The 18,707-nt window shown below is 42.1% G+C and overlaps 1 protein-coding gene across 1 annotated transcript in view; it reads left to right on the top strand.

Annotated features, from left to right (window-relative positions):
* The first annotated feature begins 1,551 nt into the window (after positions 1–1,551).
* Positions 1,552–18,707, top strand: part of LOC129002054 (puromycin-sensitive aminopeptidase-like) — a 58,858-nt gene continuing 41,702 nt past the window's right edge. Inside the window, exons 1-2 of the mRNA XM_054429566.1 lie at positions 1,552–2,003; positions 7,605–7,843. Of these exons, the coding sequence (XP_054285541.1) occupies positions 1,881–2,003; positions 7,605–7,843 (362 nt within the window). The 5' untranslated portion in view covers positions 1,552–1,880. The remainder of the gene's footprint in view (positions 2,004–7,604; positions 7,844–18,707) is intronic.

The raw sequence follows: 18,707 nt of genomic DNA, 5'->3' as shown, positions 1-18,707 counted from the left end.
TTTTTTTCCAGGAATAGTTGTATTTTATACAGTATAGCTATAGTTTGTTGCTAAAATATGATACTCTAACCATTTTAACCAACAAAACACTTTACTATCAGAGAAACGTATTTATCTACTCCTCCTGTAATTTATTTTGTTTGGTGCACTATTATAGTGAAGGTCAGGGTTAGTCTGAGGCTGAAGGGTTCCCTCTCTACCTAACGGTATACCCTACAGCAGACGGCTGGGAACATTGACAAAAAGTGAAAGTCCTCTAGCAGGACCGGCTTCTTGGTGACTCCTAAACTAAACGTGTTGATAGCAGCGGAAAAACAAACATGAAAAATTAGCAAATTACCCTATAAAGGGAAGTAGCTATTGCCATAGTTGGCACCGTAAGACCTGGGCCCGGGACCGATTTACTTTTTCATTTTGATGTCCCTAAAGGCTAAAACATTCCTTCATGTATATATAATATTATGTCCGATTATTATTAAATTTGGCTTGAAGTTGTAGGGTGGGATAAACTAATGAGTTCCAGAACCAGCAACTTCAGGCCATAGGAATGGGGTATTTTGGGGTTTTGAAATTTTCAAAAACTGTTTATTTTTCACCCTTAAAAGCATATAAAAATATCCAATTTTAAATACAACCATCGTGTAGAGCTTAAAAACATAATATTGAAGCATCATTGTTGTAAAATTGGACGTTACAAATAAAATTTAAAAAAGTATGTAAAGTACTATTCAACATTTCCATGTTATTCTTATGGATAAAAAGAAATATGTTGTAGTTTGCCTGATTATGGAAAAGTATTTGATTTAATGTAAAAAGTATTTTATTTTGTTTAAAATGTATTTAATGTGCAATGTTGATAAAATTTGGCTAAATATGTTATGTTGGTTATAAAAGTACATCCTCAACCGTAGCAGCACACCAGCTCGAATTTTAATTGTTTTTTTTAGGCACTCGAATTTAGTCCTTATAATTAACCATTAGATTTAATCTCGTGTTATTTAAATGGGAAATAATTAAATACTTTTTTATGTAAATATTTCAGTAAAAATCCAATCTCACAATTGAAATTTAATTGCATAGTCTGCAGGTTTGCTGCGGTAGGTTTATTGGTTTTTTGGCATTGCTACATTATTAATTTCAGTTTAAACAAGGTGCAACACATATAACACATATCAACACATATTATAAGCCAGTCAATCACGAGAATTTACTTTTACATGCTTTTACTTAGTCAGTTGTGGGAAATTTTACCTATAATTTTATTTTAGTCATATCAATTTGACGAATCTTCTTCACCTATTGTATTAAGATTTTTTATGATCTACGTTAGCTGCATACAATTATTGTAATACAAATTACATTTTAAAATCATTTATTAAGAAAATGCTTGTAATTAGTAATCCATGGTTCCATGTTTACATGTAACGGAATTGCCTTAATTGGCTTGTTTTTTGCCAAACGACTCCACCAAAGACTCCAAAGTTGTCAACGCTGGCGACATCAATCATCTGAAAGATGAGACAGCATTTTTTGTACCTGTTCACATGACAACATTTAAGTTCGCTGTTTTTGTTGCCGGCATTATCAAGAGCTGTAAGAAACCGGTTTTATTTACGGACGGCTTTTGTTGGTTCCGTTATATTCTGCCGGAGCAAGAAAGTAGAATACGTGTCAGTGGAACAACAACAGTACTGCGGCAAGGGTTGAAGTCTTCTTCTTGTAGTCCTTCTGCCCGGCGGTGTAAACCTAGGTTAACTTCACTTCTACAAGAATTTATTCCAGCAGTGCACATCTTCACCTCTAGTGACGACTTAAATTGTACTATTAAGTCAACCAGTGATATTGTGCGTCGATCAATTCATACACAGAATCAAAGAATCATGCCAGAAAAGAAATTTTTCGAGCGGCTTCCCAAAACGGTGACTCCTAAGAATTATGATTTATTCTTGAGACCTAACTTATCAAAGTTTACATTTGAAGGAAAAGAGATAGTGAAAATTGTGGTATGTACAAAATAAACATTTCTAAGCTTGTGTAGGTATAGGTAAATCCTAACTTTAGGATGAAATTGTCACCCTAACTTATGATGACAAAATAATTGGGAATGCAGGACTAGCCTATAATAAGCTTTTGGATTTAACCTAACTTGAAGGCCTTAAGTTAAGGTAGGCCCAAGTTAGGGGTAGTTAACGTTTGCGATTTTGGAAAATGTTAGTGATCGGCCTAGCATAGCCTAGGCCTACTGTACGAAGGTTATGCTAGGCTTACATAGGGCTTAGTCACATTAGGCCTAAGTCTTTGGTATTTATTTATTTAGGGGTAGGCCTATCCTAAACTTACTTTTTTAGAACCGTTGAGAGTTTTGTAGAAGCATGTTGATTGTTAGTAGGCCTAAGTTAGCTTTGTGATCTTTCTTGCAGAATCTGTAGGCCTAAGTTAGCCTAGCTTAGCCCTAACTGACGATTCCTAATGCAAGTAAGTTAAGTTATAATGTTCGGTAATTATTTGATATGTCTACAACGCGATATCATGTAATTTTTACATGTCTACTTAGGCTTCAGTAATTTTCACGCTGAATCCAAAAATTCAATCAGTTTTTGTCGGAGAGATTCCTAAGTGAATAGCCTACAGTTAAATAATTAATAACCTATTAAGCTTCAGTTTTGTTGAGTTGAGTTATTCACACGCATTTTGATATCTTTATTTCATTGTGTTTCACCCACTTAACTGTGCAAAAACAGTCTGGAAGTAGGCCTAGCATAAATTAATGAGTCGGCTCAACCAAACCTTTACCAACCTAATCTAACCTCACTTCAAAACCCTTAATAGGTAGGCCTACAAATCCGCATAAAACCCGACCTAAGCTACCTTCCTCACATGCCTAAATGAAATTAAATGAAATATTATTTATTTATACAGGCAAAAGTAAGGGCCACATGGCCCTTTCTTACACTTAACCTGTCATAAATATAACACACATATTTTACCAATTAGGCCTACATTAATATACAACAAAAACAAAATCTAAATCATGGATACAGAAACTTTAACAAAAGAAAATAACTTACATTTTAAACTGTACAAAAATAATATTCCTCTCTCTCACACACACACACACCAAGCACATCTGTCAGTGACCAACCACGCGTACAAGCCCCTAGGACAAACCAACCATGGCCATAACGTTCAAAATACATATTTTTTAGCGCTGCCACAAACCGGGAACGGTTGTCAAGGGATTTGATGGCTAAGGGGAGGTCATTCCAAAGTCGGCAAGCGGTCACAACAAACGCTCTATCGTAAACTGCAGTCCTATGATGAGGCATACGCAAAGTCAATGAAGCATAGCGTGAAAATCTAACACTTTCTTCAGCTACAAACCTAAAATCATCTACGAAATATTTTGGAAAATTTGTTTTTATTATTGAATAGGTTAGCAAAAGAATTTTAATTGATCTAAGGTCACATAGCTTTAATAGCTTAGAATTAATGTAGTAAGGCGTGATACGCTCACTGCGTCTCAGATCATAAATGAATCTCAAGCAGTAAATAAATAAGAACCGATTAAACTTAAGTTATTTGGTTTAAAAACGAATTGATTTCATTCCGCATTAACCTTAAAGTTGAGTACAAACAGCTGTTTGCTCTCCTCCTCTCTCAGTCCTCAGTCCACAAACGGACCCGTCCAGACCACGCCATATTAGGCTACCATCAGTACCGCTCAATGAACCTTAGATTTGTGGGCTGCACTTTACTTTAGGTCCTACACTCATTCGAATGAAAATATCGATATATTGTTTGGTTAGTTAGGTTAGGTTAACCTTATACCTAACTAACCAAACGATATATCGAATGAAACAATCGATATATATCGATCGATATTTTCATTCGAATGAGTGTAGGACCTAAAGTAAAGTGCAGCCGATTTGTGATATTAACCTTCATTTTACGGCCACTTACATAGGAATCTCTCAGACAAAAACTTATTGCATATTAGCGAATTTCCCTAAGTTATATAGGAAAGTAGCTATTAAGTTACCGTAGGTGGCACGGTAAGACCTAGACCCAGGACTGATTTACTTTTTCATTTTGATGTCCCCAGAGGCCAAAAACACTATTCGTTCAAATTTTTATATATATACGTCCGTGAACTTGAGTAATTTTTGTCCGATTTTGATGAAATTTTGTTTAAAGGTGTAAAGCGGGATAAACTTGAATGAGTTCCCGAACCAGCACGATCGGACCATGGGAATGGGGCTTTACGGGGGGTTTTATGGGGTAAAAATTGGTTTTTCTCACTTTTGACCCTCAAAACACAAAATTTCCCAATTTCTCTTTAGACCTTTTTAAAGAGCTTAAAAAAACAAATAATTTATTAGGCCTATATAAAAGTATTTTTGTTCGATTATTAGTAACGGAGAAAATTAAAAGAATTGTAGGCCTACAGTCTAACCTTGATATAACGAACCTCGATATAACGAATTCCTTGATATATAACAAATTTTTTTTAATCCCCTAGAACTCTCCATAAGACACAATGTATATTTTACCTCTACATAACGAACAAACCATAACAACCACCTTGATTTAACGAATTTTTCGTGATTTCGGATAAAATAAGACACCTCAATATAATGAATTTATCATTGTCAGAACCTCTACGTAGCGAATTTAACCTCTGCATAACGAATTGTCTACGTCTTTCCCTCGATATAACAGATCCCCCACCCAATTATTGTTTTGGGATTGTTTCTTTATCAAATGAAATGGAAAGGTCACGTCATCGCTTGCGCTACAGTAACATTCGTCTGCTCCGTTTTACACATCTCTGTCTGCTGTCGCTGCGCGCGCTATGTTGCAACTTGCAACTGAGAACTGATTTCATTCACCGAGGTGAGGACTGATGACGAGGACGACGTAATGTTTAGTAAGCTCTGATTGGGCGATAAGTAACTATGGGGAATTGTACAATTTTTGGATAAAGTGAAACATAAGAAAGAATATAAAAACAAAACCAAAGAGAAAGAATAGCAACATCGTTATTTTAACATTCCTTTTACGAGTGTTTTTATTATCCTTAAGTTGGCTCATGATTATACACTTTTATAATGACTTATCTAATAATTAATTGTTTTCCATACGATTTGTTTCAACTAGCAACACCAATGCTGATTATTATTGACATTCCTCTGTTGTGATAAATCAATACTGTACTGTAAGTAGCCTACCGGCCTATCGCGAGCAGTAGCTTACAAAACTTTCTACTGTTTTGTTTTGTTCTTTACATGGTTTATGACTACACAATACAGTGTTTGGATAGGTTTTAGGAGGGTTAGAACAAGCTGTGATAAAACTTACAGCTTTTAACCTGTACCAAGGTCAATGCCATTGTCATGATTGCGCAATATTCGAGATCCCTCCCCTTTATTATGCCGGATAATTTAGGTTCTACTGTACAATGTAAACACTGTAGCTACTGTAAAGTATTGTAGCCTATGCTACTTTAATTGTACTGTATTTTAATGAGGTCAAATCCCGACCTATATTGACAGACGCTGGTTCTGAACCTCGACTTAACGAAATTCCTGCAAACCTAACCTCTATATAACGAACCTCGTTTTAACGAAATCCTTGATATAACGAATATTCAGTTTGGTCCCTTCAGATTCGTTATACTGTAAATTTAAAATTCCCATGTTATTCTTATGGAGAATATTGTCAAATGTTGTAGTTTGCTTGTTTATGAATATATTTTGATCAAACTTGGCAAATTTATTTATTTTGTACTAAGCTATCAATATTTTACTCAAAAACACACTTTATTAGTTTCCTTGTAGCAGCAAACCTAGGTACTCGTTAAACCTAATGTTATTAAAATTATATTTAACTGAAAATCAATTCAGACAAATAAAAATTCGCTTAGTCGGCAGGTTTGCTGCAGCGGGGGTATTTGGATTTAACGTAAAAAAACTGTGAGTAGACATCTAAAATTAAAATTCACGATATCGCGTTGTAGGCCTAGATCTAAAATATATTGCCAAATGTTCATAGGACAATATATACCTATAAGTTAGGGTATTCATTATTAAACACCGGTACCTATTAAGTTTAAGTTATTCTTGGACTAAGTTAACTTCAAAGGCCTAGATTAGCTTAACTTAGGGATTGAGCGGAGCTCCTGTTACCTAGTACTTACACGTTGTTTGCCCCAAAATGCTTGGAAACAGTGAACCATCGTCAAGTATTTTTATCATAACTGCTGATCTCATCATCATCCCTCATTAAAATTGTTAGGCCTATAGTGTAGCCTACTTGCTAGATTACATTCTGGCTGCACGTTAGCATGGACAAAAAGAATTAAATATAGACCGTCAGCTGTGCTGCGGTTACCATGGGTTCTGGCTCACCGCTGGGAGCGCCATGTAGTTACGGCCTATGCGCTACGTAACTACACGGCGCTCCCAGCAAAGTGTGCCAGAACCTGTGGTAACCACTGCATGGCTGACGGTCTATAGCCTATTTAGGCCTAATTCTTTTTGTTTATGACGTTACGTAGTTTAAAAAGGTCCTACATTTACTCACATACTTCATGTTTGGTTAAGGTAAGGTTAGTTTAGATCAGTTTCATTTCATAATCAGCTGGTAGTTAATGTTTAAATTTATGTAGAATGTAGGACGTAAACTAAAGTGCAACCTACATTCTTTAACATAGGCCTTAAATGCAATTTTGAATTTTTTTAAGACTAGGCTACCGGTATCTTAAAATACTTCAGAGCTTAAAATACTACCGTAACTTACTAGTAACTTTGCCTAAGTTGTATGCAAATTTGATCAAAATTCAAGATGTTCAACAATTAGTAGGCCTACGTAACATTAGTAATTTAGTAACAATTGGTAATTAGTAAGTTAATTATACATCAGTAGGCCTACTACAGTTCGGCCGCTTAGAAAGCGACCTCCTCCAGCATTGGTTTAGCATTAGCACGCAGGTCGTTTTCTAAGCGGCCGAACTAGGCTATATAGTTGGTAAACGTGTAGACTAATGTTTTGTCGTGTTAAGTTGGGACAGCCAAGCCTATCGTGTTCCCAGCCACGGATAAAAATAATAAACAACGCCTTCAATTTGTGAGAGAAAATGTTTCCTACTTTTTGATCTTCTCACATTCACTATTTTCACGAGGTCCAAAAAGTATGATGTCTCTTTCATAAGTTAACTCACAATGTAAATATTTAGGCCTATTTTAAACTGGTAGGCCTAAATGATTTTTAAATTTTTTTACTAAAAAAAACATCCTTTAGACCTTGTGAACTTATTATATTTTTGGATCTTGTGAAATTCTCGCAATAGGTCCATGGATAGGCCTACCTTTTGTAGCGCGTGGGCATAACATTCCCATTCATCTATTTGAGAGGGTAAGCTACCTACTACCTATTAGGTAGGCCAATATAATATTAATAAGGCATCTAATAATGGATTGATTACTCTAGTCTTGTTAATAAAGGTGTGTCACAAGTTAACTTAAGCTGTTTGCAAGAATGTGACAAATGAAATATTTACCATAATAAATTATTAGAAACTGACACATGTTAACATGTTTTCCCAGATAAATGAACCTACAAACAAAATAGTCTTGAATGCTGCTGAGTTAGATGTTTCTCATGCGGTATTGACCACTGCAGACGGATCTTTGTTGACACCGAAGCGACAGATTTCTGTAGAAAATGAAACGCTTACTTTGGAGTTCGGACAATCTCTCGCTGCCGGAGAAGCCGTTTTGGAGACTCATTTCAGCGGAACTCTCAATGACAAAATGGTTGGCTTCTACAGGAGCAAATATACTTTGTAAGTTTTGGTTAATTTACGATTATAGACGTATAATTTTCTTTATTATTAAAACATGTTGAGTTGAGACTGATTTAGGCCTATAATTTTAGGCAATGGTTAACTTAAATTTAATGTCATAGTTGTATTTAACTTGGCCTATTGCCCTAACGCAAGGGCTACTAAAAATTAAGTCTTTCTCGTTGCTTGATTAATTTAATAGTAGGTCTAAACTTAAATTACCGTACTCACCAGACTTCTTTCAGTTTTATTTAATTTGGTCTGTTTAATCTTAATCAATGGATTGTTACACAGTAGTTTCAGGTGTCAAGTATTTTATTCATAGATCTGTTAAACCTGAAAAGTTAATCAAAAACGTATATTTAAAACTGTTTAAGTCGCTACCTATTAAAAAAAATGTTGTTCTAAAGGCTGTGTTAGTGTTTTATAAGATAAATGTTTTTAAATACATTTCTGGAAAACATGATGCAGTATGTTTGACACTACACAGTAACTTGACTTAAGTTACAATAGGCAAATCCATTTTTACTTTCTCCGCCTGTACATAGTAACTCAAAACTTTTTGAGTTTTAGTTTTGACTTTTGAGTGGATATATCCGTTTTGGGTCCCCCTAAACCCAAAAAAGTGTTAATCAAAGTAATGTCCACGGTGTGTGTGTGTGTGTTTGTATTCACCGAATTGTGGCATCCTTCACAGGCACACGGCCGTACTGTGGCACCTTCAAAAATTGTGGCACCTTTTTCAGGGTGCCACAGCTAATTCGATCATTTTTGAGGTTTTCCAGCATTATTACGTCGTTTAAACATCACATGCCACAATTGAGTATTTTTGAACTCGTTGATGTGAGTTTAAGTAGCGCAGGTACACACCGAATTGTGGAACACGAAACCATACAGGTAGCTAGCGCGCCTCGCGCCGTCCGCCGGAACTATAACTTTCCTAATGCTACGTTGCCAATTCTCGCGCCAGCTTACACTCAAAATAGTGGCACCATGCCACAATTCAGTATATATCAACAGTGTGTGGACAGGATGCCACTTAATGAGCTGTAGAGCTTGAGCAGCGTGTAGAACAGTGCAACAAGCAACTAATAAACTAATAAAATACTATACTGCCACGTACTATAAAACAATTTAAGTACCATAAATAATATACTTTTGCTCCGAGTGGTGAACAATGTTTTACATTACAAATAATTTGTGTAGTAAATAATAATTTAAATTGATTTACCTAACCCGCCATGTTAAACTTCCCTATCCCAAGCGTGATGTATACAACTTCCTTACTTCTCGAGTGATGTAAAGTATCAAAAACTCACTCGGTGATGTAAAGAAACCCATTTAAATAACATTGAGTGCTTAACTTAAAAAATATAACTCTATGGAGCCAACGATGTTCAACGCTAGAAATCAGCTGTGCGCTTGAATGTTATTATTATGCTTTAAAGTATTTTCCTACCTAACCTAGCTTTTGTTAGTAAAAGAACGTTACTGATAGAAGATGAGTGAAATGGATAATGAAAAATATTGTACGTAAACCCATGTTTATTGTCGGGTCAGGTAAAATCTTGTACGTTACACGTTACGCAAGAGCGTGCTGTTTACATCACTTAGGTGAATTATGCAACTCGCTTCCGCTCGTTGCACAACATTCACCTGCGTGAAGTAAAAACGCTCTTACTACACTTGTAATGTAAATAGCTATTACGTAACCATTAAAAAATTGATTTTTGTTTACAAACATAAATTGGTAACGTAGTTATTTACGTAATTGTAATGAACTAAATTTAGACTTCCACCCCCCAATGTCACCAATGGGCTCTAAAGGTTGGTATGTAACAATTCATGACGGTTGAACAATGGCCTTTAAAATACGCTTTTAATTTGTTTCCTAGCGTTTACCGTATCTTAGAAAAAGTTAGTTAACAATAATTACAAAAACTTGTTGGGCGAAAGAAAAATTCTAAAAAGCTACAAATTAATTTATAATATATGTATCTACTAGCTGTAACCCGCGGGCTTTGCCCCGTTTAACTTCTTAATTTTCAAGATTATCTCGTTCGCATGGCTCAATCAGGTCCTGGTTGAAGTTTGTTCGCTACGCTCACTCACCTTTAGGTTGGAGCTCGTTCGCTACGCTCACTCACCTTTAGGTTGGAGCTCGTTCGCTGCGCTCATTTGCCTTCAGGTTAGCTCGTTCGCTACGCTAACTCGCCTCCAGGTTGAAGTTCGTTCGCTACGCTCACTCACCTTTTGGTTGCAAATTAGCTGTTGTCATAAATGTAAAAGAAATAATAGTGCTGCACCCTGTTGGTAATCCTTGTAACTTTAATGCTATTGAACATCATAGAACAGAACCAACTGGTTTAATTGAAACAGCTGTTAAGATTCAATAATTCCATTTCTCATAAGGTTAACATGGGAAACTGCAGAGCCACTGGGGCGGAGCCCGAAAGGATTTTTGAAATAAAAATATGCCTATATGTTAATCGGGAATGTGAGCTATCATCATGCCAAATTTCAGCCCAATCCGACCAGTATTTTTCGCGTTCACTTGTCACAAACATACATCCATACATCCATATATCCATACATCCAAACTTTCTCATTTATAATATTAGTAGGATATCGTATTAAAGTGTGTTAAAGGTTTAGCGTTTGGTTTACAATGTAAAAATTTTCAAAGTCACAAGATGGTTTCTGAAACTCTTTATACAACTCTCCTTTATAAAAATTAAAAAAAAAATATTATCCAAGAAATTTATCTCTTTAGCCACAAAATCCACCGTTTTTTTACTTACCTGACGAAGAAATAAAAACAGCCGTTTTTTTACTTACCTGACGAAGAAATAAAAACAGTAACTTTGTTATGTCATATTTAAAAACTCATTTAAAAGTACCGACTTTATTTCAAGATTTAAAATAGAAAATATAAACTTTTGAGCTTTTAATTAGAACCAATAGTGTCCTAGACTAATTGAAATCTTTCACACGAAGTGTCAACGATTTACCTTTAGTCTAAATGTCAAGTTATTTTGAAGCTGGACATTGAGTTTTGGTGCCGTTTTCATTGGCATCTACCACTTCTAACCTGCACTAAGATAGCGGACCTGGCTTCATCTGCTTGTATGTTAGTTATATAGATGTGCTCCATCTATTGGTCTTATGTGATCGTTGATTTAAACTAACGGAATTCTGATGAAAATTTGATCATGAATTATTAGCAGTTTTGCAGGATGATTAACAATAGGTTTTTTTTTTTTTTTTTTTATTGCTTGTTAGTTGGCGACAAATCTTAGAGATGTGTATACATTTTTTAGGACAAAATTGAATTAGCAGATGCCATGGTAAAGAAGCGTACTAGAAAAAGTTACTGTCGCCTCATCCAATTTTTACAGCAGTCAGCTGTTGACAAGCTAGGCGAGCAACCGCGACAGTGAGGACGGGGAACAGCTGATTTCATGTTCCTAGTTGGCAAATTGTCTGCTAGCTACTAACGTACACATGCATAAGCCATCAGCGGTAGCACCAGTACACAAGACTCGTTTCGGCTATCTTATTATATACAACGTAGAAATAACCAAACACTTCATGAGTCTACGCAATGTACAGACAAAACAGTAAAGACTTTATAATCTTATAACTAACTATCTGCCCATGCTTCGCAACGGAGTGAGAATCTTTGGGTCTCTAATTCCACCGTAAAAAAATAGTATATTTCGTACCTAGGGCCTAAAGTGAGGTTTTGCCTACTCGATATCGGGTTTTAAGTTCGGGACGAAGTCGAGAACGTGAAACGATCGAGAGCTGCAAACCCATTTTGGCTCGTGGTACGAGCGGTTTTTTTTTACCCAAGTATGTTTTGCAATATAACGTGTGAGGTACCAAATTTTAAGGGGGGTAAAAACGTATTGCTAGTCAACAAACACCATAACTTACCCGATTTTTATCCACAACATCCTACTCCTAGGCCTATGTGTTGGTCATAGCTTGGGCTATGGGCCAAAGAACGTAGGCCTACTTTTAATAACAGTGAAGTACACAAACACACCCACAACGATATATTTATTCATAATAGCACTCCGTTTCACATAATAAAGTTAAAACGACCAATTATACGAATATTTAACGCCGATTACAACATCACTTAACCTCGAAATGGTGTTTGTTGACCAACGACAGACGACAACTAGACCGGCTCAACAGGTGAATTTCCAATCAGCTGTTGGCTAGTTCTCAAACTCACCACCAGAGCGATTAAGCCTCGACCGAGGAAATCATGATTTGAGCCGGACAAGGATTATTCGCTGTTCAACCGTCGACTTGTTCACGAGAAGCTCTGACGACTGTACGATATTATTACGAAGGTTAGCTACTATATTAGTTAGGCCCCTTTTTACGTTTTACGTTGTTTCTGTTTTACCTTACGCATACTTAACTTATTATACCTTTTCGTTTTCTTAATATTCCGTTTCGAATTACCTAAATTTAATATCTTAACTTGAGTCTTGACCCGCCAGTTCCTGCCTGCCAGTGACTAGCGGTGGCTATCGTTTATTTAATTACCATTAATTAGTTTCGAAATTACGATTTCTCCGTTCGCTTAACAAATAATTATCACGTCTAAAATTATATCTCGTTTTCACCGTTTTAATACCCCGAGACTTGTCGTCTATGTTCTAAACCCCGTCTTTGGCGGGTGAAAGAATCAAGTCTTGGGAGCAGCTGATTTGAACAATCAAACAGCTACGAATATTAATATTAAATCTATTTTAAACAACATCACGATAAATTCTCCGTCCAATTATATTAATTCGGCCCCGAAGACTCTGTAGGAATTGTTTTGCCTTTTATTCGATATTAGATCAATTACCAACGTCTTCAACTAATTAGTTTAAAGTTCATTACGAGTATTTAAATCACATTGGCTTAAGATTGAATACTCGTCGGCCCTACAGAGTCATTCTAAAAGTTAGGCAAAATTCTCCAAAGCACTTTTACGAAGGCTGGGATGATATAGCTCCAACTGGGCGTCTGCAGGATTTCCTGAGCGCTTCTAGAGCTCTGAGCCTTCGATTAAATTTTAAATAAATTGATCAGTCAAAGCCGTGACAACTTCGTATCGACCCCTGGATTTTTCTCGGCTCCTTCTGAGCACTCCGGGGAAGAAATTTGAGTGTGGCCGGTTCTAGGGGTAGGCCTAGCCTGACTTGGTGAATACTAGTTTATTCCCCCCCTAGAATTTTGCGTCACATCTCTGGCGCCCGAACATTTGGACTCGATAACACGGTCTTGACTTGAACATTTAGACGAAATGACTGGAGAAACAAAATCAACGACTTCTAGTACCCCGACGACTATTGCCCGACCCGATACGCTACCGATCGGCCACGTGACGATATCCACGGTGGGAATTCAAACGTCAACGACGACCACGACCACGACGACTATCTCCCAAATACCTTCGACGATGGAGAGCATCCCGAAATCACCGTTGGACGACTCACGCGTCGGCTGGATTCATACTCTGAGCAAACAGCTCCTGATAGCCGAGATGAGTAAATATCATCTAGAAACTGAGGGTAGCGTTGCCGAACTTCGCAAACGGTTCTGTGATTATTGGAAGAACCCGTTGGGAAACATCGGTCAGCCGATGAACCCGATGGCGATAGCGGTATCGGGGCCTACTGCCTCTACAGCCTACGATACACGATCTCAACCACAGTGGCTGGCACCTCCTTCAACGCACCAGGAGATGGCCAGCGTTCGAGAAATGCTGGGACTCCCACCAAACGCCGATTCTGAGTCCGTTCGACGAACTCTCGCGACGTTGGTGAAGCTGCCGGCTAACGCCCCGTCACCTGGTCAAGATATTACGTCACGTCACACACTTTTCGGACCACTGGCGGAACACGACTATCGTACTACGTTTGATAGGCCCAACGAACGGCCAACAGCTTACCCGACGACCTACGAAACGACCCTGCCTCAACCGTACGCCTTCCAGTCGCAAACCCAGACGTCTCGTTACGATTTCGGCGACCGGACAAACCAGTGGTCACAACCCAATCAAGACCCATGGACGTCGCGATTCCAACCCGGCTTCTCAACCTCACGTCCAGACAACCCTAACCCGTGGGGTGGGACGAGAGTGGGGGACGACACGCCGTCGTTGTGCAATCGGGTTCGCAAGTGGAATCTGCGGTTTGACGGCAAGAAGGACCCGGTATCGTTTCTAGAACGTCTGGAGGAGTTAGCGGAAGCCTACTCGATCGACCTCAACGAAGTGACGAAGGCGCTGCCGGAACTTCTTCACGGCCCGGCTTTGCTTTGGCACCGTAACTGTCGCGGTAGTTGGCGCTCGTACGGAGATTTTAAACGCCAGTTCGAGGATCAATTTCTACCTCCGTTGTACCATCAGGACCTAGACGACGAGGTAAGGCGACGGACACAAGGCGAGCGCGAATCCATTCGGGACTACGTCGTCGCGCTCTCGACGCTGATTCGGAGGAGCGGTACGTTCTCGGAGCAAGGCAAACTTGACCTCATCTACCGCAACATGCGCCCGGAGTACAAATTAACTATACGTCGTGCCGATTTTTGTACTCTGGAGGAGTTGCTGGAGAGAGCTGAGGGCTACGAGGCATACGTTCGCAGCCGGCAGACCTTCCGTCCGCCACCACCACCTTCGCTGTCACTGATTCCGGAGACCGCCTACGTTCGCGATCGGAAAGTCGACCGGGTCTACAACAGCGCGGCAATTGATCGCTTGTCGGACGACCATGCCGAGGAATCCGAGGTGACGGCCAGGTCACGACCTGGTAAACCCTTGGAGGACGGCCGCAAGAGAACGACGTTTGCGCGGTCAAACCCCCGTGACCCTTCGCCACGAGACGATTATAGGCGGAGGCGGACGCCGGACTCTACGAGAACCAGATCGCCCGGTACGACGAACGAACGAGCGGCAGGCTCTCGGCAATTCGTGTGCTGGAACTGCGACGAAACCGGACATCTGTTTCGCGAGTGTTCGAAGCCCAAGGTCCTGCGTTGCTACCACTGCAAGAGGGTAGGCATCTCGACGCGTCGCTGCAACTGCGGCTCGGGAAACGGACATCGGGTTCAGTCTGCGGGAGGTCGCCTGAGCCCCGTAGAACGAAACGTCGCACGACCTCCGAGGAGTGGAATCGCTGGCTCGGCTTCATAACGGAATTCACGGGAACCGTCAGCCGCGAACGCGCCCCCAGAGATGACCGACCCTTCGTCGACGTGGTCATCTCAGGTGAGACGTTCAGCGCCCTCGTCGATACCGGCTCGTCGGTCAGTCTGATTGGAGATCGCGCCGTACGTCACCTTCGGACGTGCGGCAGCGTACCCGACCAGGCTGACGTCAACCTACGTATGGCCAACGGAGCGAGTTGCCGTGTCTCGGATCGGTACAGAGTGGACGGTGAAATCGCGGGCCAGACGTACTCGTGGGAGGCCCTGTATGTCCCGAACCTGAGTGTGGAGGTGGTACTCGGCATTCGGTGTATTACTGACCTCGCTCTTGTCAGTGTACACACCGCTGTACTGAACCTCAGCAACGACGACGTTCCCCCGCCCTATCCGGTAAACGCCCTCGAAAATTTGACCTCCGAAGAAGACACGAGACTCACGGAATTCTTGGAACGCGAGCTGCCACTGTTTGACGACGTTTCGGGGAAGACGGCGTTGGCTGAGCACACGATACGGCTCAAAGAAAACGCCGCTCCCGTCAAGCAACGGTATTATCCCAGGAATCCCGCGATGCAAGCTATCATCGACGAAGAGGTGGCGACGATGCTCCGCGATGGTGTTATCGAACCATCGGATAGTCCTTGGAGTTCGCCAGTCGTGCTGACGAGGAAGAGTAACGGCAAATTTCGTTTCTGCATCGATATGCGCAAAGTCAACGAATGCTCTGTCCCCGACGCGTATCCGCTGCCCAGAATCAACGCGATTCTGGAGAAACTACGGCCGGCGAGATACATCAGTACACTGGACTTGAAGCAAGGCTATTGGCAGGTGCCGTTAGCGAAGGAAAGCCGACCGATCACCGCGTTCACCGTACCCGGGTTAGGCCTATTCCAGTTCACGGTTATGCCCTTTGGACTCCATTCCGCCGGAGCGACCTTTCAACGCCTCCTGGACAAGGTCATCGGTCCGGAGCTTGAGCCGAAGGTGTTTGCCTACCTCGACGACCTCGTTGTGGTGTCCGCAACGTTTACTGAGCACTTGCAGATCCTCCGGGTGGTCTTCGAACGCCTTAGAAAGGCTGGCCTACGTTTAAACCCAGAGAAGTGTAACTTCTGCAAAAAGGAGCTCAGATATCTCGGACACGTCGTCAACAACGAGGGGATATCGACCGACCCAGAGAAGGTCCGTGCTATCGCCGAGTTCCCACGACCTACGAACGGTAAAACCCTTCGAAGCTTTCTCGGTCTCGCGTCCTGGTACCGTCGTTTCGTGGACAGGTTTGCCCAAGTAACCGCCCCGATGCGACAACTACTGAAGAAGAACGCTCGGTGGCTGTGGGGCCCTGAACAGGAAGAATCGTTTGAGGAACTAAAACGACGCCTCACCTCCGCTCCTGTCCTGGCCTGTCCCGACTTCTCGGTCCCGTTTGTCCTCCAGACCGACGCGTCGACCATCGGGCTTGGAGCCGCTCTCACGCAGAACCAAGAATCCGGCGAGGTCGTCATCGCGTACGCCAGCCGACTGCTTACGGACCAAGAGAAGAATTATACAACGACGGAGTTAGAGTGTCTTGCTCTGGTTTGGGCGACCCGAAAATTCAAACCGTACCTCGAGGGTTACGAGTTCGTCGCCATAACCGACCACGTCGCGCTGAAATGGCTGATGAGGCTACACGAGCCTAGCGGACGTCTGGCACGGTGGGTGATGGAACTTCAGCAGTACACCTTCGAGATCAAGTACCGGAAGGGCACCCTGAACCGCGTCGCCGACGCTTTGTCGAGGCAACCCGTGACCAACGAGTGCCAATCGGGCCTGGTCGCGGTGAGTCATCTCACATCGGGGGTGACAGACGCGCCTCGCGAGCGACGCACAACCAGACGCAGGGAATCGACGAGACCGGAAAACCAACCGAGTGACGCGACGCAATCCGACGCACGCCCCGACGAAGCCAACAACGTCCCTCCGACTGATTGGTACGACCGGTTGTACGCAGCTGTGACCGCCAGCCCACGACGCTATCCACGATATCAAATCGTGGAGAACCGCCTTTACCGAACCTCCCAACGCCATGGGAGTGGTGGTAAGCTGTCCTGGAGAATGTGCGTTCCTCCAGGGCAAGTAGAGGCGGTACTACGACAGAACCACGATGACGCTACGGCAGGACACCTTGGTGTCAAGAAAACACTTTGCCGTGTAGGGCCCGAATATTTTTGGCCTGGATGGCGTCGGGAGACGAAAGCCTACGTGAGATCCTGTGATGCATGCCAAAAGTACAAGGTGGCGCAGACGAAACCGGCAGGGAAGATGTACTTCCGGGCTCCAAAAGGTCCGTGGTACACGGTGTCCGCCGACCTAGTGGGTCCGCTACCCAGGTCTGGCAAGGGCCACCGCTTCCTGCTGGTGATCCAGGACACGTACAGCAAGTGGGTTGAGCTATGTCCTATCGGGTCGGCAACGGCCAAGAACGTTGTCAGTAAAACTAAGGAGATGCTCCTTCGATACGGAGCACCTGAGTCCATAATCACCGACAACGGGACTCAGTTCGTTTCGAACCTCTTTAGAGACCTGGCGACGGATTGGGACATAGCTTTCACAAACACAGCTCCCTACAGTCCGCAATCGAACCCGGTGGAACGAGTCAACCGCGTTGTGAAGACCATGATTTCTCAGTTTGTGAAAGAAAATCATAGGTCATGGGACGCCCATATCGCCGAGCTCCAGTTCGCCATAAACACCGCCGTCCACGATTCGACGGGTTACACGCCGGCGATGCTAACGTTAGGCCGCGAACTCAGAGTCCCGAAAGCTGTCCGAGGGAAAACGTTGGAGGCGACACCCGACGTTGACGGACAGCCAACGCTCGCCGAAGTCCACGACAGACGAACGCAAGAATTCGGACGCATCTACGAGAAGGTCCACGCCAACCTCAAGACCGCCTACGAGCAGCAGGCAAGGTACTACAACCTCCGCCGGCGGGAGGTGAGGTACCGCAACGGCGATCGCGTGCTGCGGCGGATTCACACGCTGTCTTCCGCGGCCGACGCCGTGGTCGGGAAGCTCGCCCCCAAGTTCGACGGACCCTGCGAGGTTGAGGAGCGGCGTGGGGCCAACCTGTACACGGTTAGAGACGTGCGCACGGGGGTGTCACACGTGGTTCACGTGAAGGACCTGAAGCCCTACCACCAACGTTGAGGGCCGACCCCTACGGATGATTCAGAAGTTCTTTAGTTTTATCGTTCTTTTATTCGTTTTTCGATTTTACGAGAGGTGTTTTTATACCAGTTGGTTTTTATTTTCGTTCAAGAAGTCCTTTTTATTTTGTTTTCAAGAAGATTTTATTTTTTCGTTTACTTTTCCCTCTCGTACACGACCTCTTCTTCACGACACCGTTTCTTCAGCTGCCCTTTTTCGAGACCCTTTGGACCATCCCCCCTACGTTTGAAATCTTTTTTTTCTCTTTTTTTTTGTGAAGTTGGTAAGGGGTGTGAGGTACCAAATTTTAAGGGGGGTAAAAACGTATTGCTAGTCAACAAACACCATAACTTACCCGATTTTTATCCACAACATCCTACTCCTAGGCCTATGTGTTGGCCATAGCTTGGGCTATGGGCCAAAGAACGTAGGCCTACTTTTAATAACAGTGAAGTAC

This window comes from Macrosteles quadrilineatus, unplaced genomic scaffold (assembly GCF_028750875.1).
Source record: "Macrosteles quadrilineatus isolate MER2022 unplaced genomic scaffold, UCM_ALF_1.0 Scaffold_9__3_contigs__length_116548681, whole genome shotgun sequence".
Taxonomy (NCBI): Eukaryota; Metazoa; Arthropoda; class Insecta; order Hemiptera; family Cicadellidae; genus Macrosteles; species Macrosteles quadrilineatus.
The sequence above is the reverse complement of the archived record's forward strand: the minus strand, read 5'-3'. Positions and strand labels throughout refer to the sequence as shown.